This window comes from Poecilia reticulata, chromosome 15 (genome assembly GCF_904066995.2).
Source record: "Poecilia reticulata chromosome 15, P_reticulata-male-v2, whole genome shotgun sequence".
In the NCBI taxonomy this organism is placed as follows: Eukaryota; Metazoa; Chordata; class Actinopteri; order Cyprinodontiformes; family Poeciliidae; genus Poecilia; species Poecilia reticulata.
In genome coordinates, this window is record NC_088844.1 from 18,956,409 (window position 1) to 18,982,448 (window position 26,040).

The window sequence follows — 26,040 nt, forward strand, 5'->3', positions numbered from 1 at the left end:
CTTAGATTATAAATAAGTCTAAGACATCCAAAATTCTAGAAACATTTTTGAATTTGGCTTGTGTCACTTACTTTTTAAAAGATAGAAGAAATGAGCTCTCCTGTATTTTATTCAGGCTTTCTTGTATCTGCACTCTGCAATATACTCTTAAAATCAGGACAAACCTAAGATCAAGGAAAATATAACTTTTCATTGAATAATTTGAGTGCTGCCTTGAACTTAATTGTATATCAAATTTATATAAAATTGGATTTTTTATAGTTTCTAAAAAGCCGGTCTGGGTTCATGCCTCAAGCTGAAACTTGTTTGGTTCCTGTGACTGATGAGTTTCTCACTAGTATAGACTTCTTTTTTTTATTACTTTTTTATAACTATTGACAATATTTTGATTTGATTTGAAATCACGTAAAATAATAATTTAAATTGCATAAATAAACTGTTAAACCAGTACAGAAACACTATAAATTATATTTGAATCTGATTTATGTCCATTTCTTAAAAAGAAAATAACAAACGTATATAAAACCACCAGGTTCTGCTGCTGCAGTTCAAAGAGTATTGAGTTCAATCCTTCACGCAACCAAAAAGTGGGTTACTTGAATAAGTGGGTTGAGAATAGAAAAGTCTTGCATATAACCAGGATAGTGAAGCCTATTTACCACTCTCTTCAACACCTGGACCACCTCTTCAGCTCTGCAAATGAAGGCACAAAATGATTAAACACCGAGTTTATTTAAAATTTGTTTACCGTACAGCTGTAACCAACCTGGGACCTATTTTTAAGCATTATGTATAAATGACGCCACCAACCTCTTTCTCACTATGATGTGCAAGTGCTTAACCACAGCTGATGTCGAGCCCACAGCGTGCCTATGTCGTCTTTTTACCACACTTTGCTTGTGTTTTCAAAAGGCATTATTAACTGTGACCACAGCAGTTTTACATGCAGCAAAGATCTAGTCCGCTTCAAATTGCCAAACCACTTATTTGAGATCATTAAACGCAACCCCTAGCTTCTGTTTTTCCTTCTATAGCTCTACACATAGTATAAGAAAACAATGTAAGCCACCCGCAGAAAGACACTTAAAGCTATAAACAGCAAACTAAAATACCTATATTAATTTTGTCAGGACTGGCTTCCTACCACTTTTTCAAAGCACAATCAGGCCTTGAACCATAAACAAACATCACCAATAAATAGCCTATGACAACAGCAGAAACGGCTAGATGCACTTGTTCTTTCCTCTGTGCTTCATAATCATGTTAATAAACATTTGGGATTGCAAGTATTTTATTGTTAGAAAGAAAAATCTAACTTTTATGAAAAATTCAGATCAATAAAGCTGTATTTTCTCAAATGATTAAAATAAACTATGGAGGTTACTGGGTTTGAGTGATTACATAAGTCTTTGAGAATCAATAAAATGCAGATTTTAATAAACAAAAAAAACAATCTTTCATTCTTTTATTTTCTTCTTTGTCAGGATAAAATGACAGAATTTTAGCAATAAATACTTTTGTAACCAGTTTATGAGGATCATTGCCATTGAGGCAACCTATGAAAATATTCCTTAGTATAGAAGAAAGTTTTGGGGCGTCATGAACAGTTCAGGCCCTCCTTTTCCCCGTAGCAGATAATTTCAGTTTAGTTTTTCATGCTACTGCTAGTTTATTCTGTCTATATATTACATAAATGTTAAAAGCATTAGAATTTTTGCTGGAAAAATTGAAAACAGGAAATCTGTGTTATTCGACAAAACTGAAAATATGCTCATGTTCTCATTGAATTTTGATTATTATCTCACATACCTTACAGTTATATTGTGCTGTTATATATACTCCATAAATAGGTAGATTCTGTCATTAATATTCTGATAATTTAGATATTTAAATATATAAAAATCTTCCATTTCTTCACAGAGTATGAAACATTCTAGAGTTAAAGATGGAAATGTTTCTTTCTGTATTTACCCTTTTTTATGAACACAATTGATTTAATAATGATTTTCTACTACTTCTTGTATGTATCAGTTGTCTACGCTGGGAACAGAGGTCTCAAAGTTAAGGAAAAGATTAGCCTTTGCCCTTAACAATCAAATATCACTGACCTTTTCTAACCCTTCCCCAACAGGGAACACACTTTAATTCGAAACCTAACATTTTCAACATAATAATGCTTATTTATTCTCTGCGTGCCTTCACTTTCAAAATATTAAACAAAACAATTGTCCTTAATTTACATGCAGTGAATTGCAGTCTTAAATGACCATTCTTTGACCTTTGATTTTTTTTTTTATTTTGAGTTTTAAGTACAGCTATGTTGACATTTAAAGTTACTTTGCTGGTTTCCTAAGGCACAATGCTAAAAGTATTAATTATAAAGAACAAATATACGAAGAAAAAGCTTAAAAAACCTAACCTGTATGAGCAACTGGATCCCTTCATCTAAGCCACGGCAATTTCTATAAATCCTAGTGTGGAGCAATTCTTCTTTAATGCAGAAAGTAATACATAAAATATAATTTACATTCAAACATCAGGTCAGTGCAATCATTGCACTGGCTACTTGTTTGAAAGAGGAAGGTTGAAAAATATTCCCTCTTGGTTTATAAAATACTGCATGGTGTTATCATATCTTGACTAGTTTTTTTTTTTTTTTTTTTTTTTTTTTCATCATTACTGAAATGTTTTTTTTGTGTTTTTAATTTATTTTCTATGTACTGTTTCTTTATTTTCCTGGCACACAGAAAGAATGATCTTCTACGATGCCATAAAGTAAACCTGCCTATTCAGATAACCAGCTGCATCTGTTGGTGCAGCTGGTTTATCAGTTGAAACAGCTCTGCTATGCTTCACACAATCCAACTCCTTTACAAAAGGACAAAACAAATGTAATAAGAAAAGACTTTTCAACTCATCTTAGGTAGTGCATTCTCTCAGTTTATATTATCTTTAACTGGCATAGCTTCACTGTGGCTCATTACTTAAATGTTTAGCAGGAGGCAATCTCAAACCTGAACCAGTTCTTTAGCAGGTTTGACCCATCACCATTCCTCTCCCTTCCCCATCACCCATCACCCCCTTCACTTCAGAGGACTCAATCCCACAACAGAATGTTTGGGAAAAACCGTCAGGTCAAAGGTCAAAAGACACTGAGTTCAAAATACAAGCTTAATCTATGTACTCCAGATGCAGCAGCAGACAACCCACCCTCAGGACCCAAAGAAGACATAAATGTGGAACATAAAAGTATGTGGTAATGTGTTTACTTTGGACAATATGTGTTTGTCAGAGCCTTATAACTGGGACATTGTCCAGCGATTGGGGGGATTCTTTATGATCGGGCCAAGAATTCCTTGTAATTCGGATGTGCTGACTTAGGCTGCAGTTTGTAATAAAATCTTCGATGTTCAACTAAACTCCAGAGTGCAGAGACTTATTCCTGAAGCGTGACCCCACCAGTATACTGAAGAAACGAACAGATTAAACCACAGGGTGCTGAATGTTGCTTGCCCAGGAAACTGTCAGTACCGCTCCTGATGTAGATTTTGTCGAAGTACCAGTGTAAACATTGAAAATATTACTCAGCAATCATAAGAAGAGTTTGATTTCTCTCACACAAAAACACTTTTTCTGTTGATTATTGAGAAAAATATTTTTTTTTTAGACATAGCACTTTGTAGCCCTTTTACTGTCACGAGGACATGTTAAGGGGATTAAACAAAATGTAAAAAAAAAACAAAACATATAACTTCAATTTAATATTTGAATTACTTTTGTTGCACAATCTTTTGAAGGGTGTGCATCTCATTACTGTGGGGAAACAAACTTCTTGGTTGAATGGAAATATTTTCAAATCTAAATGTCCCACACTGTTGAGTGTTGCTGTTTGCATTATCTGTTAGTATTTACGTATAGTGCTTTCACTGACCACCTGCTCTGGTCAAACTAATACTTGTCTAATTCTCATCAGTATTGATTGAATGCTTAATGCATTAGAGTAGAGATGCACTAAGCATCTCAACTCTAATGCATTTCACTCTTAATAAATGTGAAATCATTGATTAAGCCATATTGAGTGGAATTTGTAGGTGTTACAACTTTTTAGGTTGTTTTTGTGGATGTTATTTGTATGTAACATTTGTAACCGTTTTGTTTTATGCTGCTGCCTATTATTGCCAGGTCTTCTTTAAAAAACATCTCATTTCAAGGAAGACCTGGCAATGACAGGCATCATCTCAATGGTGACTAACTGGATTCCTGCTTGCTCTGTTTTGATGTCAGACGATCTTGTCATCAACAAACATTAGCCAACAGGAATTAATATAGTTTTTAACATATACCGTATATATCGTGTTCTTAGCAAGAAGACAGGAAACCAAATCTCTCATTTGAAAAAGAGAAATCCTTTGGTGGTTGAGCCTATCCCCCGTAAAGGCTTCACAGATCCAGCCTAAGTAGGCGACAGGAAGCCTACTCAATGTTCCAAGGTTAGGTTCAGTGTTATAACCTCTCTATACGTACATTGAATGTCAAGCCGCTGGTGACAATATGGTTCATTGTATAAAAGCTAAGTATCCTTTGTTTCGTTTGTTGTTGTTGTTGACCATGAACCCTGCACATTACACACACACTCTCCCCTAACTCCTTCACTTTCAGGTTTCTCTTCTATGAAGTTTGCCACTCCCCGCTGGGTCTCCTCATTAGGAGGAAAACGGAACAGCTGTGCCGGTCAGAAAAGATGACTTTAGCCTCCTGGTCAGAGTCTCAGCACAGTCATTGTTCGCAAGAACAAAACCTTCCTATACAATCTCTCCATGATCAAAGGATGACTGTTGCACCTATATTTTCTTTTTATTTCATTCAGCAAACTTTGGTTTGTGCCCTCCAGGTCCACACAGTGTACCTTTGTAGACAAATCTCACTCCCATTGTGACTGCGTTGTGCAAAAATCCTTTAATGTTAGTCCCACTAGAAACCTCTAAATAACTGCCTTTTAGAATTGGTAGAACTGATGAACACTAAAATTGCCACATCAACAATTTTTAAAAATGCCCTAATCCTAAATTAAGTACTTTGGGAAAACTATGACCACACATTAATCTTAATAAAAAAAAAATCTATGCAGAAAGTCTGACAAAGAAAAATCTGTTACCCTACAGTAAAAATGCATTTTTTTTCTGAAGTACTGTGTAACTTATTTGATCAAAGACAGCCTTGATAAAAAAGTCTTAAAGAAAATTATCTAGCTCAGTTCAATCAATCATTGATTTTCACATTTCAAGCTGTGTATTTTGTATGGCACAGTTTACAGGAATTTTATTTCTTGAAATTTTAATTCAAACTCAACATGCTATGTAAAATACTGGCTGTAAAAAAACTGTCAAGCAGTTTTTGAGTAAGTTTGATTTCATTTTCTATTTTTAATAATGCTCATTTGCTGTGAAATGATCAGAATTATTATAATCTTGTGTGTCTATTTATTTGACAACTACACATTTTTAAGAGGCAACCTGAGTTTACATATCTACAGTGGTTGTGGAAACATTTCTTGACATCTTATTTTTTGTCACACCATAAAATACAGTAACTTATTTTACAAACGTGTCAGCAACATCTTGTTCCATTTGCTTTCCACAGCAAAAGTCTCACAATGTTGCATACTGTACATAAAGTTCAAAGTTTACAAACTAAGGTAAATGAATATTCAGGATCAGACTTCATTTCAAAATCCAGTAGTTGAGTCCAAGTTTTACGGTTGATAGTCCTTCAAAACCTGGTACCAAAATAGAGAAACTTACGTTATTATTTAGAAAAAAAAAAGTTTCCTTTCTTGCTGATAGACAAATACAAGAGCTTTGATCCACTCGTCTGACTGTTTGAAAACAACCTATGATAAATAAAAGATGGTTCAGTCAATCACATGCCATAAGTTTATATGTAGTGTATTTTTTCAGAGTCTCTATGAGTTTCCCCAGCTAGTTTTGAGCACCAACTTATCTTAATTCTAATACAGTTTATCTATAATAAAAATCAAGTTTAATTTCAGAAGGAAATAGGATTCCACCAATCCATCATTACATTAGCCTATTTGGTATGTTCACTACTCTAGCTGGCTGCCATTACTGCCTGCATAGCTTTGGTGTTTCTCTGTGTGTTGGCTCAACATTTGTCTTAATGCACATTGATAATTAGGTTTGCTTATAAATCAAACATTGGAATAAATCAAACATGCTATGACGCATTTGTGTTTGTCACACGGGTGTCATAGCTGCAAGGTGTACAACTAACAAGCTCTTTGAATGAACAGATACTTAGGTTGTTTATTCACACAAATACTCTTATACACACAGGCATACAAAATAGATATTCTTTTGCTTTGGGATAAGTTCTTTTGCTGCAGTTTTTTTCCCCTGATTTTTTAAATATTTCAAGTGGTTCTATGTTCATAGAAAAATCACTTTAACCAGGAAATCTAGTGGTGCACCAATAAAATCAGCCCCAATTTCCTTAATTGTGGGGGATCAGTGATCGACCACTACTTAACCCTTGTATGTAGAAATGGGGTCCAACCGACCCCACACACGTAAAACTTGTATCATTTGCCATAGTCCTCTACGTTTCCCTTAGTCCTCGCACGCACAAGGGTTATGGAGAAAGAAATCTTATCGGTTGATCTTATCTATCTCTGGAGGAGAGGTAGATAAGACCCATCCACCAGGCCATGAATGATTGCAGTTAACACCCCACTGTTTCCAACACTCTATATAAATTTAGCAACTTTCTTGCTAAATTTAGCAATACGGACAAAAAAATGTATGTTGGCTAAAATCGGAATCGGCAGGTCAGGCTTTTTAAAGATTGGTGATCAGTCAGAAAACTGCAATCAGTGCACCCCTAATAAAATCAATCTTGTGTGGAAATTATTATACTACAAAATTCCTTAAAAATAATTGTCTTTATTAAAAATGACAAAAATAGCCCATGAACACAAAGATAATACATGTCATTCTTGACACACAAAAGGAAGCATGTAGTAGTATTGCTGACAGCACATATGGAGTGTATTCATATTATCATATTTAACACCAGGAGCAAAAACAATTCTTAAGTATTATGGATGTGAAAATATCTGTAGCAGTAGGTGTTCAAACTTCAGGATCAGGTAGAAGATCCTGATTAATATATCAGATTGGATCTATTGTATAACATTTGATGACAAGTTTGATAGTCCTCCAAATGTGATTTTGGAAACATTTTTGGTTTTCAAGAAAACACGCTACGGGGTGACTGTGACTCAGTTTGAAGAGTCAATGTCTTGTTATCCAAATGTTGTGGGCTTGATCCCACCTTCCTCCTGTCACTTGTCAACCTAGGAAGACTAGAAAGGGTCTACACAATTTCAGTCCTTGTGTTAAATCCCACATATGATAAATGGACAGAAATTGAATTTCATTGTAGTGGAAAAATAATATGCATTGGTTTCTGTTGCCACACTTGGCAACAGAAACCAAGTGTGGCACATATTCAAAGATTAATATGTTAAAACTAGGGGAGCAACTGCACTTCCATAAAATCAAAATTAAATTCCAGTTCACTGATATACGCCATATATTATCATCAATATCAGCAAATATTTTCATGTTAAACTGAAGTAATTCTCAGGAATTCAAACTGAACAAACCAACCAATATATACTGATGTCAAGCAAGCCTCATATTTTCTGTATGAAATTTCCATGCTATTCCTGTTCCTGGTTTTTCTAGGAACAGGTAGCTCACATTTACCTCATAGTCCAGAGACATATGTAAAATAAATCAGAGATGCTAAATTGACCATAAATATGACATTGAGTGCATATGGTGTTCTGGCTCTGCAAAAGCCCTGTGATAAACTGGGGTCATATTAAAAGTGTATTTTTCCTTTTGTCCAAAGACAGCAAGGTTGAGCTTTAGGCCTCTATGGCCCTAAAGAAGATGAAGCAGGTACGGATGGATGAATTTCGAAGCAGCTCTGTAGTACACACACCTGCAGGCTGTCTTTGACCACCAACTACTGCAAAACTGCTTTTGAACTTAGTTAACACTCAAGGTCCATAATAAGACTAATAAGTCTCCATTAAAAACAAATCTTTTTACGTTTCAGTGTCCTTTAGTGAACATTCACCAGAAGCTATACAAAACAATAAATGAACCAAATAAAAGTAAAATAACCTTGAAAACATCCATGTCCGATGGTCATCTACAGAATGTGATACACGATTTGCCTTCGGGATGAAATCTGCAGACATATGCAGATTTTTCAAAAATCTAATTGGACATACTGTGAAGCCAACACAATTTCCTTGACTTATGACCTATGTTCAATGGTAAATAACAACTCAAGTCACAAGTTGTATAACAGCTCTGTGACTGTTATGTAGGTTGGATTTATAGTGAATAATAAGGAAGAGTAGTGAGTCACAGTCGCTTGTGTGAAGAGAAAACGACCTAGCCCACGCAAAGCTCTTGTTGTAATGTATGCAGCCAGTTCCCAATTTCCTATTCCTCTCCAAGGAACCTTTCTGAAACTAACCCAGCTGCTCTATTTATATCTGGCAACATCTCTTTCATCTCTGTGCAGAGAGAGCCATTAGTTACAGCGCAACCTCATAGCATCCTAACCTGTATGATGAGAAGTTAGCAAGTAAAGAAAAAAAAAAAGAAAAAAAATCAATTTCTATGATATAAATGTCTGATCAAATCTAACAGAACTAAAATTTTAATTTTCAATGCAAGCCAAAATTAATGTGAAATCTACATGCAACCAGATGTTTGTGAAATACAAGTAGATTTGTGTACAGGAATGCTCAACCACCTGATAAGTTTAAAAAAGCAAACACCAATATGTTATTGATGTTAATATGTTAAATAATTTTGGATAAAACAATTTTACCCTGAATAAATGGCCTTTTTTAAGCTGGCCTTTTAAATATTTTGTATGATTTATTTTAAGGAAATCTGTACATCATGTTTACTAATGTTACTGTGTTTTTATTTTTTATTTATTTTTTTGCTTTTATAGAACCACATTCCTTAAGTTTGTGGATAAGATCCTCTGTTTGGTCATTTGGGTTGGGATGGTGAGAAGCAGCAGTACCCATGGCAACCCCACAAGGGATAAGTCTGTTGGATAATGGATGGATAATCAAAATGTTAACCCATGTCATGCACTTTAATAGCAATTTTACCTAATGGTAAGTAAATGCAAACTTCTGAATTTAAAGAGTGTTTAAATAAAAATAAAGAAATACTCAGTATTGTGGCAGTTAGCAAATAAAAAAATCGGGTTATCCTTAGCTTACTTAACACAGGAAAATATAGTAGTTTCATTAGAGAGTGAGATTTTTTTTAAACTTTACATATAAAGATCTATATACCAGATATATACTTGTAAATTCTGCAAACCTACAATATATGTGTAATGTAATACCCTTCATTCATCAAAAAAATATTTCTGCATATTTCTGATAAAATATTACAGAGTTTATTGCGCATAAATATTACACAGTAGCATGCACTTACTCAGAATCTGCAAACCTGGAGCAGAAATGCAATTATTTTCCAAGAAAACCATCATTCGTCTGATCCAGAAGGAGGCATTTTCTTACGTTCTATTTTCATGGTTTGGCTTAAGTATCTGACATGCCCAGGCGGTCTGAGACCACCTGGGCATGTTCTTTCTCAGACTTTCTCTTTGTTCTTTCTCAGACTTTCTCTCCTTCTATGACTTTTCACGATAATAACTTAAAATTAGTTTGAAAATCATTTATGTAAACTTCAGCAAACGAGAGAAAAAGAGACAGAGGAAGAGAGAAAGAGACACACAGAGAGAATAAATACTTGATAAAAGTTAAACCTTTAATAAGCTAAGGTAATATTTTCAACATTCATTTCCTATTTTTTAAATTGCTTCAGAATGGCTAAACCGCATTGCAGGATATACTAAAAAAAAAAAAAAAATTCAGAATAGACAGTTATTTTACAATCAGTATAATACCGCTTTATCCCCGTTAAGTTCTGCACTCTCTGATCTCACCACATATTTTTTTTTTACTTATGCCAGGCATTTAAGTCTGACAACACATCTGTGCCGCACAAATATATGCCTTACCAACATGTATTTGTTGGTACAGCAGTGATGCGGCATCCATTGAGTGTGGGAAAAAAGTAAAAGAGCAAGCAACTGCTGGGCTCTCTAGAATTGCTTTGATATCTGTTAATAAAGCAACTTTTCATAGAAATAATAATGTGATTCAGATGGAAGGTAAATAAAGCATATATGCTGCTTTTTCAATGCAACTACAATTGAGCTTTGCAACAGCTATTTAAATACTTTATGTAGAAATTACTAAAAATGGGGGAAGATTATAGAAGCGAAACTATGAGGCTGCTGCAAAGAGCTCTCTCACCAGCTGAGCATCTGCAAGAGGCTGTTCCATTGGAGCGTGTCAGGCAGGTGGAATCGTGCAGGCAGGGGTTGTGGAGGGAGTCGCAGGGGTCATAAGGCAGGTCACACAAGAGGCCAGTGAAGAAGGGGGAACAGGTGCAGGAGAACTCCCCAGGTATGTCTGACTGTGTGCACCGAGCTCCATTTAGACAGGGTCCAGAATCACACTCATTCACATCCTGTGCACAGTCCACACCTGTCCAGCCCGGTGAACAAAAACACCTTGAATACAAGTGACAGGAGACATGTAGAAGTAATTTAGTAACAGTAATTTAATAACACTAATAAAACAATTCCTAAATAAATTACATGCAAGTAAGGGCGTTTTCTAAGTAGTTCAGTAAACTAAGTACGTTCATGATTTTACAATGTCGTTCCCTCATCAAAAGCATAGCTAGAGTGTTGCCTTTGTTCTTTCATGATTGTATGAGAAATCCTTTAATCTTCCGTGTCAACCATTCAACTGTGCAAGATGTCTGGGTGGACCAAGCGCCGGCTTCGATCTTATTTGCGTAGTGTCAACATTCAGATATTTTTATTTCTATGTTGTTTCATGTCAATCCACACTTTCAGAATCTATAAATAACTCGAAACGTCCTGGGGAGACTTGTTTCTTGTTTTTGTCGTGGTCAGTCATACATTTAAATATATAAAAACTTAAAATGAATAACATAATACAATAAGCCAAAAATTATAGCAAAAAATATTGTGCACTTATTAAAAATAACATATTTTGATCCAAAAGAATGTACAACTGAGTAATAATTTAAACATTTTAATATATTTTCATATTTATGCATGGAAAACAACAAAAGTGTGCTGTGCTTTTATATTCATCTCATTTTTAGTCTCACACCCAAAACAAACTTCCATGCAACTAATTGCCCTCAGAAGCATTCTAATGAGAAAATGAAGCAAGTTCGCCTGAAACTTGTGTGCCCAGTTTTACACAAGGGAACACAACAAACATACGCTCTGATCAGATGAGACCAAAACTACACTTTTTGGCCAACGTGAAAAGTGCTACATGTGGAAGAAAACAACCACTGCCCGTCAACTTGCATTTATCATCACTATGGTCAAACGGCTTGAGAATAGGCCAAAGGTTTGATAAGGTGCTGATTTGGAGAGTGTTGTAGACAATAGCTACGGTATTTTCAATGCCAAACATTTTTATTTTTGTGAAAATGTTCAACTTTGTCTATTAGTATTTTTACTATGTTACAGTAAGTTTCAATAAAATACATCCACAAAAACAATACGATTGCACAGGAGTAAAAAGTGCGAAAATATGCCCATAGACTATTTGTAATATTTGTTGTTTGTGGAAAAAAAAAACATATCCAAATTTGTCATTGTAACATTACAAAAAAATGAAAATGATCAAACGGATATTAATACTTGGCATGCTATTGTAGAGTAGTGTGCGGTATTTTACATTCTACACATTCTCTTGCATTGAAGTATAATGTCACACACCATCCGCCGGCACTTCTGTCCTGCATCTTTGTGTAAGACAGTGTGGGAAATTCGCAGGTTAATTGCACTGCTGGTGAGAGAAGCTTTTAATTCTGGATGGCTGAATGTAGGACACCAAAGGTGAGAGTGCTGAGTGGGGATTAAAAGGAAATGCTTGCATGCTTAACATAGAAAGAGGGACATGGGATAGAGAATGAGAATACCTGTGTGTCTATGTGTGTGTGTGAATCTGAAGTACTTGCTCTAAAGCCAGGTGGATATTTCACTTAGTGACAGCAGGCGCTACACAGTTGGCAACGATTCCTCATTGCATTCCTGTCCAACCACCAACTTTTCCACCTGAAGCACTTTTGCGTGTCCCCAGTGAGAGCGGGGCATAAGCCGAAGCTGCACCACTGGCTCTCTTCTCCGATGAGTCCCAGATCCCCTGAAACCTTTTCATGCTGTGAGCCATTGATTGTCTCATTTGTTTTACTTGCCATCTGCAATTCATTATCCCCGCTGTCAGTGGAAGGACATATTGCTGTCTCTAAACAGCTTCTTTTTATGCATTTATTAAATATCTGATGCGAATTCTGAGGACAATGCCCTCGAGCCAAATAGCACAACCTACTTGTAGCCGTCAAGAAGGTCTGTGCAGGTGGCGTTGTTTTTGCAAGGCAGCGACAAACATTCATCAATTTCTCGTTGGCAGTATTTCCCCTCCCATCCGGACTGACACACACAGTCATAGCTCTGCAACAGAAAAATTGGAAACACTACCAGATAAACAGAGGGAAATTTTGACTCATCTGCACTTGGTATTAAAAGTGTTTAAGCTAAAGATAGGTACACATTGCAATGTCACATCTTTTGAATGGGATGCATATGCAACAAGAAGCTATTAATTGGTTTGTTATGTAACAGACATTGCATCCCGCTAATTTCTTGAGCAAGAAACAAGATGATGGAATTCTTAAAACATTTGAAAACGTTATGAATAACAAACACTGGAGAATATAACTTCCTACTCATGAACAAATATTCGTTCCTGCGGAAATCTGTTTAAACTCAAACAGTCATGGTAGTCTTACATTTTCCTATTACCACTATGCAGATGTATTCCTCCTACTCTCCACCCTACGGACATTATGAAAGCCTGTTCCTCAGTGCCATTCGATATACACAATATGAGCTTTTATAAGCATGTGGTATTACAACTGTGCTTTCTGACAGGGAATGGTTGTTAATAGCAAATACAAAAAAAGATGTATGCATGTATTAGTATTTTTGGAGATTATGTGTCACAAATTGTCTCTACAGTTCTTCTATTTAAATCTTGTGGATTTGAATCAACATGTGGATTGCTCGTCACTTAGCTATTTTTGCATTATGAGTTATAATAAATCACAACATGGTGTTTTGTGCCCATTGCTTTCTGATGTAAATACCTCTCTACATACAATATAAGGGGCAATAGTGAAGGGTTGATGCGGATCCTAATATGTCAACATACTGTTGAATGCTCTAAAGCAACTTTTGGCCTAATGCAAGATAATCATCATTTCATGTTGCAGAGGGAAGCCTTTAAACTTTGTCTGTTATAATTTGTACTATATGGGCTCAAAAGACAGAGAGGGAAAATGCCGTCATCTTTTGATAAATTAGATACCTCCAGGAGACTCCAATTCCTTACCCCTGGCAAAAGGACATAATCTCATTTTTGCTGCTAAGTCACCTTCAGGGACTGCAATTCTCCAAAATAAGCAAAAGCTCCACAGGACGAGGTGTTCACAGAGACAAATAGCTGCAGTGTAAACAAGAAGAGTTTCCGAAAACCATCCCTATTTGAATGATGAGATAATGAAAATTATTCCCCAATATTAGGATTAAAAACATATTGACTGAGATGCCATTCTAGTCTGTTTATCATGTTGAGTTGTATCTAAAAGGTTTTATTTTTCAGTTGTATTTTTCTAGGGAATTCCACTTAAAGTTAGAAAAGGAGCAACAGTAGGATTTTTCTTTGTATTTTGTAAAATGTTCCACAAGTAGCAAATAGGGTTTGTCCTGAATTTACCATTAAATTTAAAAAGCTCTTCTTCGGTTTCAAGAAAAGATTCTTATTAAATGTTCTTAAGTTAAAAATCTGTCAAAGCTTTTAAAGTGTGTGCTTGGCATACCTTGTAAATCTCCTCAATAAATCCAGAAAGAGCCTTGATTTACAATTCTCTCAAGGCTATAGTAGATATATTACTTTAATAGCTTTTTCTATTACACTTTTTTCATTACAGGCACATTTTCATTGATATGTTTGGTTGCAACACTGAACAGTCACATTTCGTGGCTTGTCTTTCTTGTGGAGGGTGCCAGCGACTGGCTGCAGGACAACTGAGAAGGTCTCCCATGATTGTGCAACCCATAATACAATGCAACATTTTTCTATTAACAACCCTCCCTTTTAATTGCTTTTAATTAACTGCTGCAGACACTTAAAAATCACTTTGTGTAATGAACTGAAATAATATATTGCTTTGAATTGAATTATAATTAAATGTTTAAATGACGTTCTAATGTATTGAAATAAAGCTGTGTGGGCCAAGCTACCAGTTTACTCAGTTTCAATAGGATAACCAGACTGAATACTTTACACTGCAAAAGAACCATAAAAATGTAACATGCATTTCTCCCATTAAAATATAATGCAACTATCTTTATGTTACCAAATACTGCTGATAATATACATACCTACAGGACACACCCCAGTTTGAAGCTTTTTAAAAAGAAAACAAAAAAAAAAAAACACAATTATATTTGAAAAACAAAACCCCACTCACCTGATGGAGATCCTTACAGACAGAGTTGGGACTGCACAAACTGTTCACGCAGTCATCAATGTCTTCCTCACATCTCAGGCCAGCATAACCGGGACTACAAAGGCAGTAAAACCCATCTACAACTAGAAGAAAGATAGCAGCACAATTATAGGACCTTGTACTGTAAAAATAATTCATTGCTCTGTGGGTACTAAATCTCGGCAAAGGTAAGTGCTGATTATTAGCATAAAGCATAATGACCGTTGGGAACCATATTTTTTTTTTCCCTGTGAATATGACCTTTAAATAAACACCTTCTGCAGCATCAGTAAAGCCTTTGTTGGAAATGCGTCTTGAACATTAGTCTGATCGGTTTTGCCATTATGAGCATCTTCAAATCAACATTTTTATAGAAGCCATACATTCTTCATTGCTGTCTCATGTGTCTTCTCAATAAAAAATTGTTTTTTAAAGAAGCACACTCAACATGCACGCAGGGCATAGCATGAGAGGGAAAGTAGATCAACAGAAAAGGACAGCTCAAATCCTCATGGTTTTCTTTATCCAAATACTATAAATGTGCCAGGTTTTTTTTTTTTCCATTAAAATGTAGAATCTCCCACACCTAATAATGCATTGCTCCCTCTTCTTAATTATTAATGACGTTAAAGAGAGATGCCTCACTCTGTTTCTCCTGCACAACATGGGTACAGGCAGCCAGTGACAGAGGTAATTGCAGTTCTTACAAGAGTAAATTTATTACTTCCCCAGTGAGGGTCCCAGGATTCTTCATTATCCCAAAGATTTACCACGTAATCTATGCTGTCACTCTGTCTTTTTGCGTGTAGATGCTATTACTCTCATTAAATGCTTTAAGTCCTGGGTGGCAGCAGCATTACTCATCTCAGCCACTGTGGCTATGCAATGCTGTCCCTGGTGGCTGGGTGTTGCCGAGCACCGGCCAGTGGGATGTAGAGGTCCTTGCTCTCTAACCTAAGGTGACCTGGTTATGCTTAGGATTGGTCAACAGAGCTGGCTGAGGTCTGCGGTAGCACAGAGGGGAACAGACAGTGATCCTTAGATAGTAATCAACTGCAATTGCATCTCGTTTTACAGAACAAGTAAGGTGAAACTGTAGCTGTATTAAACTGTATTAAAGGCTAGATGGTAAAAACTCTATGCTGCAGAATTATGTTTTTCATTGATCATGTCCTACCCAGAAAATGTAATAACACAGGAATTATCTTATCTTTCTAATACGTAGAAAAGAAATGTATTAAATTATAGAACAATCATTGGTCAGTGGGAAGTAATTCATACCTTTTATTACGATAATTCATGATTTATAGTTTGCATCATTTTTATCACTATGATCAATTAGTTTTTAAATTACATATGCTTGAGATGACACATAAAGGCTGAAATCAAATTAGGCTTACAAATTATGTCATTTATCATCTATAAGTTACATTAAGCCACAACATTTGCACTAATTTCTGTATAGTCATAATAAGGAACCAGTAAGGTGTGCTCCATAAAGCAATGTGTGGGACTCTCATGCCTGACGTCAGATTTATTCCCAAGTAATTCATATTAGCTGTGAGTGTGACCCTACAAAAGCATCGGCTTTAAAAGTGGGTCAAATTAATATCACAATTCAGGAGAAAAAAAAGCAAGACAGAGACACCAGTGAACACAGTTTTAAATCCATATGTAACCACTCTATTTTACTATGTTCAGGATATTTAAAGGGAGGCAACAATGGCGTCAAAAGGAGGGCAATTTTTAATGGGTTATGAATGTGAGATAGTGGGAATGTGTTATTTATGTTATTAATGTCTAAACTGACATTAATAACATTAATAACAAACATGTTATGTGCTAAAAATATAAATGTGACTGAAAAAAATAAATAAGGAACACACACACTACTGTTTATTTGAATTAATATAACCTTGCCTTCTGTCATTAGACTTTGATTCCCAACTATACATCATGCACAGCTTTACACAATTTTGCATCATGGGCAACATGGATATGTTGAATATGTATTAAATTGTCAAAACTTAAAAAAAAGTGTATTTATAAATCAACACATTGTGAACTAGCTAAAAATATTTCCTGTTCTGTGACAGCTTCAGGAGACTATAATACTGAGAAAGACACCCAAGTGACTTCTTGGAGTGCCTCACAGCCTTCTGTTACTGTGTAGCTATGCACTTCAGTCAATAATCCAAAATTGAATAATCTGGCCTGGGAATTTCAGTCATCCAAAGACAAAATCTTGTTAATTTTTATTTTTTGTGTGTGTTGGGAATATTATGAAATAGTTGGCTGATGCAATGAGCAGAAATTTTGTACGGGTCTGATCTGCTGATACAGAGTTTAGTCAAAAGACAATCTAAATCTAAAGGAAGAGTTCCAGGTTACACACCTCTCTCTGCATCGCTGGGAATCTCTGAATCTAAACATACAGTAAAATCCGTCAGGATGAAGGATAGAGGTATCTATCCAAATAAAACCTAAATGCACGTTAAAAAGTTTAATGATTGCAGAAGGGATGCCTTAAGCTGTAATTAGCATCTTACACAAATGAACAGCAAGACTGTTACAGTCAGTGTTGCTACATTATTAAAGCAGGCTCAGTATGTACTTCTTGTACTGTTAGTAGACTTGTACTGCAATGTAGAGATTTTCAAGAGGCTGCAAGTGTTGACAAATCCAGCATGACAGGCAGAATTGGTAAAACAGCTCTTCTTGTTATTTAGCAACAACCTAAATAAATAGAGCACATATTGTCAGGATATGTCCTGTGATGATGTTTCCGCAACTTTCTCTTGTTAGGTCAAACGTTTTTTCCTCAGTAACATTATGCTCATTGATAAATACTGCTGGAGCCTAAGATATGCTTTATTAAGTAATAAGAAAGCCTCCCACCCAGACATTTAGCTTCAGACTGAAGAGGCAAAATGATTTCTCTCTCAAGGCATGTGTAAAGTTTTACTTTGTTCTCAATTAACTGTAGTTTTGGTTTATATGTTATCTGCTACAAACTCAAAGGAAGGTGATTTAACAATCTAACTGTCCTGAAAACATCTTTCTCCATAATTAAAAATATTTTGAGATACATTTTAATGTATTTTATCCACTTTCTTTATGGACATTTTGTTTTACGGTAACTGTAGACATTAATAATTACACTGCGAGAATGATTTAACTTCGCCTCCCCAAACTTTACATACTGAATAGAACTCCTTGAAGCCAATGACCTCCCAAAAAGATAAATATGTTCACAAATATCAGGGACTTACTTACTACTGTGCCTCTTTAGAAAATCCTGAAACAGATTTTAAAGCCAGAAGATGACTGGCGCAAAGCACAACAAATTAAATGTGTGTATACGCGTGCGCAAGTGTGTGTATGAATGCATGTCTGGAGCTTTCCTCCCATCTTGAGGGCCTGTTATTAAGAATGTTGCCAACATAAGCTGTTTCTTACCATCATAGCAGAAACCGTGAAAACAGGGACTGGAGCTGCACTCATCCACATTGATTTCACAGCGGGGGCCAGAGAAGCCCTGACGACAGTGACAGCGGAAGCCCAGAGGAAAACGGTCCTGATCCAACTCTTCCACACACACTGCACCGTTCTCGCAGGGATTACTGGCCTCGCAGGGCAAGAATTCACACTTATAACCTGAAGTTAGGAAAGGAAACACACACATAGAGGGACCATGCAGAACAAAAGAATCTCTATAGACATACAATTCAGCTGTAACAAAAAAAGAGTGTCACCTACAGGGTTTAATAAATATCTACTTAGGACACTGTATTATGCCCAGTGAAGCTCACTTGGGCAACTAGAAACAAATTAAGTCAGAAACGCACACAGCAGGAAGACAGAGCTTCTCTTTTACTTAATTGAAAATAAACTGGCGTAATCAACTTCTTGAAAACTATTTCTGAAATCCTGTGAAATAATCCAAGTAATAGATTTAAAGTCTGTGTATGACTAATACTGTCATAGTCCATACAATCATGTCCCTCTAAATGGCTTAAAATTAAAAATATTTAGTTTTATAAGCACCTAAAACAAAATATCTGTTTTGCTTCTTCTACAGCAATGACAAGTAAATGTGTTCAAAACTCAGTAAAACACAGACTTAAGCCAAATATGTCGCACAATGGTAAAACCAGGAACAAGTCACCACAGCAGAACAGAATAGAGAAAATTGTGATTTTCACAAAAACATTTTGTATGTGAAGTGTATTCAAGACTCGCAGTGTAATATGATGCATATAGTAGGCTTTCAATTCAAAACGATATATTATTTCAGTCAGTTCCGCAGCGACCTCCACACTACCTGTCATGGAAACCTGCACGACGCCACCAGCTCTTGCGCTGCTAAAGATGGGCTGAGTGTGCTATGTTGGTGACCAGGTGGGTGAGCAGTGGTGTGCGCTGTGCTGACTAACCGTTTCTAGTGGCTGTAACACCTATAATAAGATGATTATTTATGTTGCGCTTTTCTCTGGGTTAAAGATAACATAGTCATCAACATGTCATCAGGCAAATGGACAAACATTGAGGCCTGTTTTCTCACCAATCTTGTTTGCAGAGTGCCAACATTCAAATGGTCAAATCTTCTACAGTTTTTTTTTTTTGTTTACATTTCTATGTGTTTGAAGTAAATTGAAATCTCAGAATCCATACCTCTGGAATCTGGAAATAACCCAGGGAGACTTGTTGCTGGTTTTGTTGTGCCCAGTCACAAATGTTAAAGTACACAATTAGAATCGTTCCCAGACATACAATGTGTGAAGCACACATGAACAATGTCAGCAATCTAACATGCAACTGAAATAAAAATTAAAAATAAATATAAAGCAGAAACCTAATGATGCCATGCAATACTTGTGGAATTATGCCATAAACAATAAATCAATAATAAAAAAGCTAAAACAAACACTTTGGGATTTTGTCCTACCTCTGATAATCTCTGAAAAATAAATAAAATGTTTTTGATCAAAATAACTCATTGCCAATACAATTATATGTAAGAAAGAATATACTTTATACAAAACTTAAAAAACACAATAAACAGTTAAATGTTCACTTAAAGGCAATTGTATTATGTACAATTCCTGATTTCTTTTAGGGTGTACATACACCCGCTTTGGAAGGTAGTTCAATTTCTAAAAAAAAAGAAAAAGAAAATAAAATAAAACATAAAAGAAAAAAGTATTAATCCACTTAGAATTGCAGACTGAAGAGCTAGATTTTCATCTGGACTCTAAAATTTCTCAACTCCTATTGCCAGTTTGAAGTGTCTTTGTGTAAATTATTAGTGTTTTTTTTTTCAGTAATCACTTCCTCTGCCTTGCTTCAGCAAGGTTCAGATTTGTGAAGTGCTGTCTTGATTATTGTCTTTTCAAGAGGACCTCACAGCCAATGAGCTAATTAGAACTGTGAGAGTGATACTGCGGTTTTAACAAGGGTTCATTCAAATTGTGTAAAGGTAGAGTCTGGCTGAATGTCTTTCATATGTTTTAATGATTTGCAATGAGCTGCTCTTAGGAACTGAAGTATAAAAATTTTAACTAGGTTATTTGAAGTTAATGGCAGACTCTTTTTTGAAGCCACTTAGAAATGAATTAAAATACTGCTGCACTTCAATAAATTAAAACATAAAAATGAATTAATTTCTGTAATTTGACTCAAAAAGTGAAACTAATATCAATCCATCGATTTGTGGTGTATAATCACATATCTGCCCATCCCCAGCTGCCAGTGGGCAGGAGGCAGGCTATGCACTGGACAGGCCTCAAACTGTTAATTCTCACTGTGACAATTTGAGATATGAATTTTAGATATGATTATAGCTAATAAAACCCCAAATGATTTTTCTCAGAAAACTTTAATGTTACATTTCAGGAATTTTTTAACCAGAAGTACTATTTTATGGTCTACACCCGTGAGGTCCAAAGTCAGTCCTTGAGGTTCGGCATCCAGTATGTTTTAGTTCCACATACATGGAGACGACTGATGACTCATCAGTTGTTAGCAGTCATTGACACAAAGTAACAAAAGTATATTTGTAGAGAAGCTGGCAGTTAAATTTCTGTATCTAATCAAGTGAATGGAAAGTTGAGAAGAAGAAAAAAGTGTGGAGAAAAAAAGATGCACAAGCAGAAGGCTAACTGCAGCTTGTGAAGCAAAGTACATTCAAGAGTTTGGGGGCAGATGCTCAAGAGCCACTGAAGGCAGATATATTCAGGACCGGGGGCTGCATTCCTTTTGTTAAACCTTATACATAGAGGGCATAGATCACAACTGTCACATTGCTGGAATTAAGCCAAACTTGAACCAGAGACTATTTCAGGCCCATCTTACAAAGGAGAAAATAGACTGTTGGACTGTTGCACTGTGTTCCAAAGTCCTCCTTTTCAAATTAAAAGAAACATGGCATTTCATGGAAATCAAGGATGCAGAGTCAGGGAGAGAATTGGAGGGGCACTGGCTTGGGTTTCAATTGAACCGTCCACAGTTGGTGGTGGTTTGGGGAGCCATGTCATATGTTGGTGTTGGTTCACTGTGTTTTCTGAAGACCAAAATCAATGTAGTCATCTACCAGGGAATTTTACAGAACTTCATACTTCCGTTTGCCGAAAAGCTTTATGGATATGCCGATTTCACTTCCCAGCAGGGCTTTGCACCTGCAGACACTGTCAAATGGATTGGTATCTTGGGTTTTAGCAGTGATTTAACTGTGCTGGACTGGCCAAACTCATCAAACCTAAAATTCAAAGAGGATCAATGGAGTGCTGTTAAGAGGAAGATGAAACATTAGATCCAGCAAAGCAGGGCAACTGAAGTACACCATTATATTAATCTTGATTTTTTTTTTAAACCTCAGCAGTCACAATATAAGTTCTATCATGCCACAGTCAATATTGCACGGACCATAACCACAAATTTCACTTTCTAACTGAAATACTAAAAATAATTATACATTTTTTAATGATTTTCTAATCTGATATGCACCTGTACTGATCATAATGAATACTGGAATCTAAATCAAAGATTTCTCAAACCACCTCAAAGCCTTTACTTTTATATGCACCGGTAATGTTGCAAAGCGCCACTCCTTCTATCTAACAAAGTGATGAAGTCGACACTTGGGTGGCCCAAACTTGACCGGGGCTTACATCAGTCTAATCACTCCCGTATTCTTTCTTTAACCTGAGATACCAAATGAAGACGTACTCATTTTAACGTGTCATATGAAGTGAGTTCAGGTGGGTGAAAATAATAGTATGTGAAGTTAATTAACTTTGCTTTTTGTCCCCCTTCTCTCAGTGCTCATTACCTTTAAATGGAGCCACACACTGGCAGAAGTAATTACCGGGCAGGTCAATGCACGTTGCGCCATTCTTGCAAGGAGATGAAGCACACTCATCAATGTCAAGCTCACATTCTGTACCTTTGACAGAAAATAGCACAAACTGATAAATATGTTGTAGTGAAGGGTGACTTGCACAAATAATGCAGGTAATTAATTTAATGTTTGCGCCACAAACAGTTCATGATATGTGTCATAAGGGATCACTACTGTCCCACAGGTTTCTTAGCATTAATGACTCAGAACAATCTTTTATCTTATTGAAAAATGCAACTAAATATCTCGGGTAACCAACATGAACTTGACAAAATTAAACGTTTAAGAGAAAGGGCTCTTTGCAAATATTACTCATCAAACAAAACAAAATGATACCTGGGATTGTGAAACAGAATTAAAGAATGTGATATATTTCAAGTGATGTGACATGGAGGGAAAAAAAAGCAGAGTGTTCAGTGTACTTAGTATGGAATTTCACACATTATCTGTAATATGTCTGGAAAAATAGAAACGAGCCAATTAGTGAGCATAGATTTGCCTGTGCAAACAACCACAGTTTTGGTAATTTACCCAATAATTCATTCTCTGTGAGAATTATTTGGGGTTGTCAGGAAACTGTTGAAAAGCAATTACTGTGTTTGACTTTGAAGAGTGGAATTGATGTATCTCCCAATTAATCTCAACTTGTCTTTGTAGAAAATAAAAAATAAAACTTGATTTTTTTTTTATTGCTTTTCTCTCCACCTTGCTTTCAATTGGTGTTAGCAGTTATGTGCTTAAGAACATTGAACTGTAAGACAATAGTCTTGAAAAAGTGAGTTTGGTTGCAATGACTGCAGATTTTAATTTGTATCGATGTGTAAAATAAGTGCACTGAAAAAATGTTAGGAAACCTTTAATAATTTGAATTGATAATTTGCCATTTTAAAAGTCTTACTATATTAAGAAGAATGAAAGACACTTAAAGCAAAAAAAAAAAAATACTGTTGGAGCTTATTGTTCAACTTAAAGTTTCTAGTGGAAATCAGCAATGTTTCTATAATCCAATGCACGTGGCTAGCAAGACTATTTGAGTAGGTGGTAGAAAGTCAGAAAATTCTACAGATCTAAATGAGACAAACGATTAAGAATTCCCCTTAGAAAATGTACAAACCTGTAAAGCCAAACTTGCAAACACATTTGTAGCCATGAAGAAGGTCGACACATGTAGCATTGTGCTGGCAAGGAGAGGAAATGCATTCATCTATATTGACTTCACAGAAGTTACCTGTGATAAAAAACAACATGAAATAAAACAACAGATGAATAAAGTAAAACCATGACAAGTGTCGATGTGACGGCTTGGTTTACAGTAACAATAAATGCGATAAAACAAAGATGTACAAAATAGGTACACCAGCTCTATAGACCCATTATAGGCTGTGCATTGCTCCCCTTTTTTTGGGCAAAGACAACAAAGCAGCTGAACAGCAAACACACTAAGCCACAAGATGCTTCCTTTTCCTTTTTGCACTATCACTGTCTCACACATTTACAGCCTGTGTGAGCGCAAGAGGAGGCTGTTACAAAGTGTGAAATGCCAACATGATAATGGGTCTTTGAATTACGCCAACAATTCATGTAATTACAGAATACTGCTTGTGCTGCTCTTGTAACACTACAAAGGACAGAACTTGCAATATAGCCCCACTACCTTCCCTGAAGATGAGCCACGAAGGTTTGCATGTAGTTCATATTGACATAGAAAGATTTTCTTTTTTTTTTTGGTCAAAGTCTATTGTCAGTAAGAAAGAAAACAGTGACTTTCACAAACACTTTGGAAAAATGCAAAGTTCATGAAAACCAAGAACAATCTCCATCTGTGTTTAGATTTTTCTTAAGCAAACATGTTAAATAAAGTAAAAATCTGAAATGTGTTCAGATTTTTACTTTTTACTATTTTTTATCACATAATTGGAATCCAACAAATTAAAAACAGAATTAAATTTTGTTATTTAAATTAACAGAAATTAATTGGCTTGGCTTTATTTACTGAAAGCGGGAGGATGCAGTTTGTTGACCTGCATTGGTGCCTACATCTTCTGCCAGGACGTCAACTACAGGCCACTACGTCACATAGAATCTCTTTTTGGTTGACATCCATGTGACAGTTTCAACAAATATGCAAAGTTACATAGCGCAGCTTTGAAGTTATTCAGATCAATCCCTATGGTGGAAAACTCAGTTACAGAATTTCTCACTCTTTGTTTATTAACTTTTGTATTGAGTTGTAGGATAATCTTTCCAAAACTGCTAATGTATAGTTAAATGCAGAAAAGTGTCGATGAAGGCAGTACTCACTTAATTGCAGTTGTGTGTGCTGCTTGTGTGCTTGAGTGTGTAAATAACTTAATCCATTAGCAGCTAAATAAGTGGTGGAGCAGTTCAGTGTGTCCTCTTTCTCAGTCAGCTGGTTGTTTTATCAGCAGCGAGCCATGTAGCTTATCCTCTATAACAAGGCACCTGATCTTGTCTCCTATGCATCACTGTCAGCATTTCAACGTTATTATCATCCAATCATCGATTGATTGTATGATTCAATATATTTCCTAAGAAGTTCCTTATTATCAACCAGACAAAATAAAAAAGTCGATGTTCATTTTTTGTTCCAGGCAGGAAACTTTAAATAAAAAAAAAAAAACGGTTGTAAAACGATAAACAGAAAGCCAACAACAGAGTTCAACTTTTTAATGCAATAAAAAAACACAGGAGCAATCAATCAAAATTACACTGATAAACTTGATGCACCTGTTGTTGAAAACGCATAAAATGTCAAAGATCAATAGCATGCATAGTGTATTCATAAACTCATCCTTTACAAGCAGTGTTGCAAATCAAAGTCAGAGTTAAGATAGTAAAACATCAAAGGATATTTGGGAGGCATCCTGATTTAATGTTGAAATTGGACTTTAAATGCATTTTAATTCTCACTGTTCAGTTGTGAACAGGAATGTCAGTCAGCTAATCAGTGTTGGCTATATTTACAATACAACTGATCATTCTGTTAATTACTCATTTAAGCAGGTGCACATTTTCATAGCAATCTATTTGATAATTGTGCACCTACATACTTGAATATTAAAGTAAGTTTTTATTCTCTGAGCTGCATCTTCTTTAAACACCTACAGTTTCTTTTAAAAGCTACTAAAAGCAGCTTTTGTAGTGGCTGTCATAACACTAAGGAGACAGCTGTGACACTAGTTAAATAAACAACACAGAGATCTGTGAGTGAATAACAGGTGACACTGATCAGCAGACAACTTGTCAAAGGATCCTTGGAGACATGGCAGCAGAGGAAAGTGTGAACTAAACTCACAACCATCAAATCCATCAGATTTGATACTAGCGATAAAAAAATAAATAAATAAATTATTGACTGTTATGACTACATCATTTATAAATAACTGAAAAAGGCTTTAAAAGTGTATCTTAAATTAACAAGGAATTTAAAGAATCTAAGACATTATCACCCACCTGTTATTCCAGCAGGACAGTCGCAACTAAATGAGTTGAGCTCATCAATGCATGACCCCCCATTTTCGCAAGGGTGACTCAGACATTCATTCACTTCAATCTCACAGTTATTTCCTAAAAAATGTTTGAGGGCAGAATATGTTGATTGCTTCTTAAAACAGAAAAAAGCCACATCATTTCATAAGGAATGACTTCAAGATAGCTCTCACTTACCAATAAATCCAGGTGCGCAGAAGCAATTATAGCCATTCAGAGAGTCTTTACAAATGCTGAGGAGTCCACATGGATCCAGTTCACAATCATCATTGTTTATCTCACAAAACTGGCCTGTTAAACCTGTAGAGAACAGGCCATTAGCTCATTCTA

The 26,040-nt window shown here is 35.7% G+C and overlaps 1 protein-coding gene across 3 annotated transcripts in view; it reads right to left on the reverse strand.

The window, feature by feature from the left end:
- eys (EGF-like photoreceptor maintenance factor) overlaps window positions 1–26,040 on the reverse strand; it is a 176,769-nt gene that overhangs the window by 96,366 nt on the left and 54,363 nt on the right. For all 3 annotated transcript variants that reach the window (XM_081616684.1, XM_017309076.2, XM_008429846.2), the window contains exons 18-25: window positions 25,888–26,010; window positions 25,675–25,788; window positions 23,315–23,428; window positions 22,132–22,245; window positions 18,261–18,458; window positions 14,784–14,905; window positions 12,581–12,702; window positions 10,451–10,710 (exon numbers count right to left, since the gene is read on the reverse strand). In XM_081616684.1, coding sequence (XP_081472810.1) covers window positions 10,451–10,710; window positions 12,581–12,702; window positions 14,784–14,905; window positions 18,261–18,458; window positions 22,132–22,245; window positions 23,315–23,428; window positions 25,675–25,788; window positions 25,888–26,010 — 1,167 coding nt within the window. The remainder of the gene's footprint in view (window positions 1–10,450; window positions 10,711–12,580; window positions 12,703–14,783; window positions 14,906–18,260; window positions 18,459–22,131; window positions 22,246–23,314; window positions 23,429–25,674; window positions 25,789–25,887; window positions 26,011–26,040) is intronic.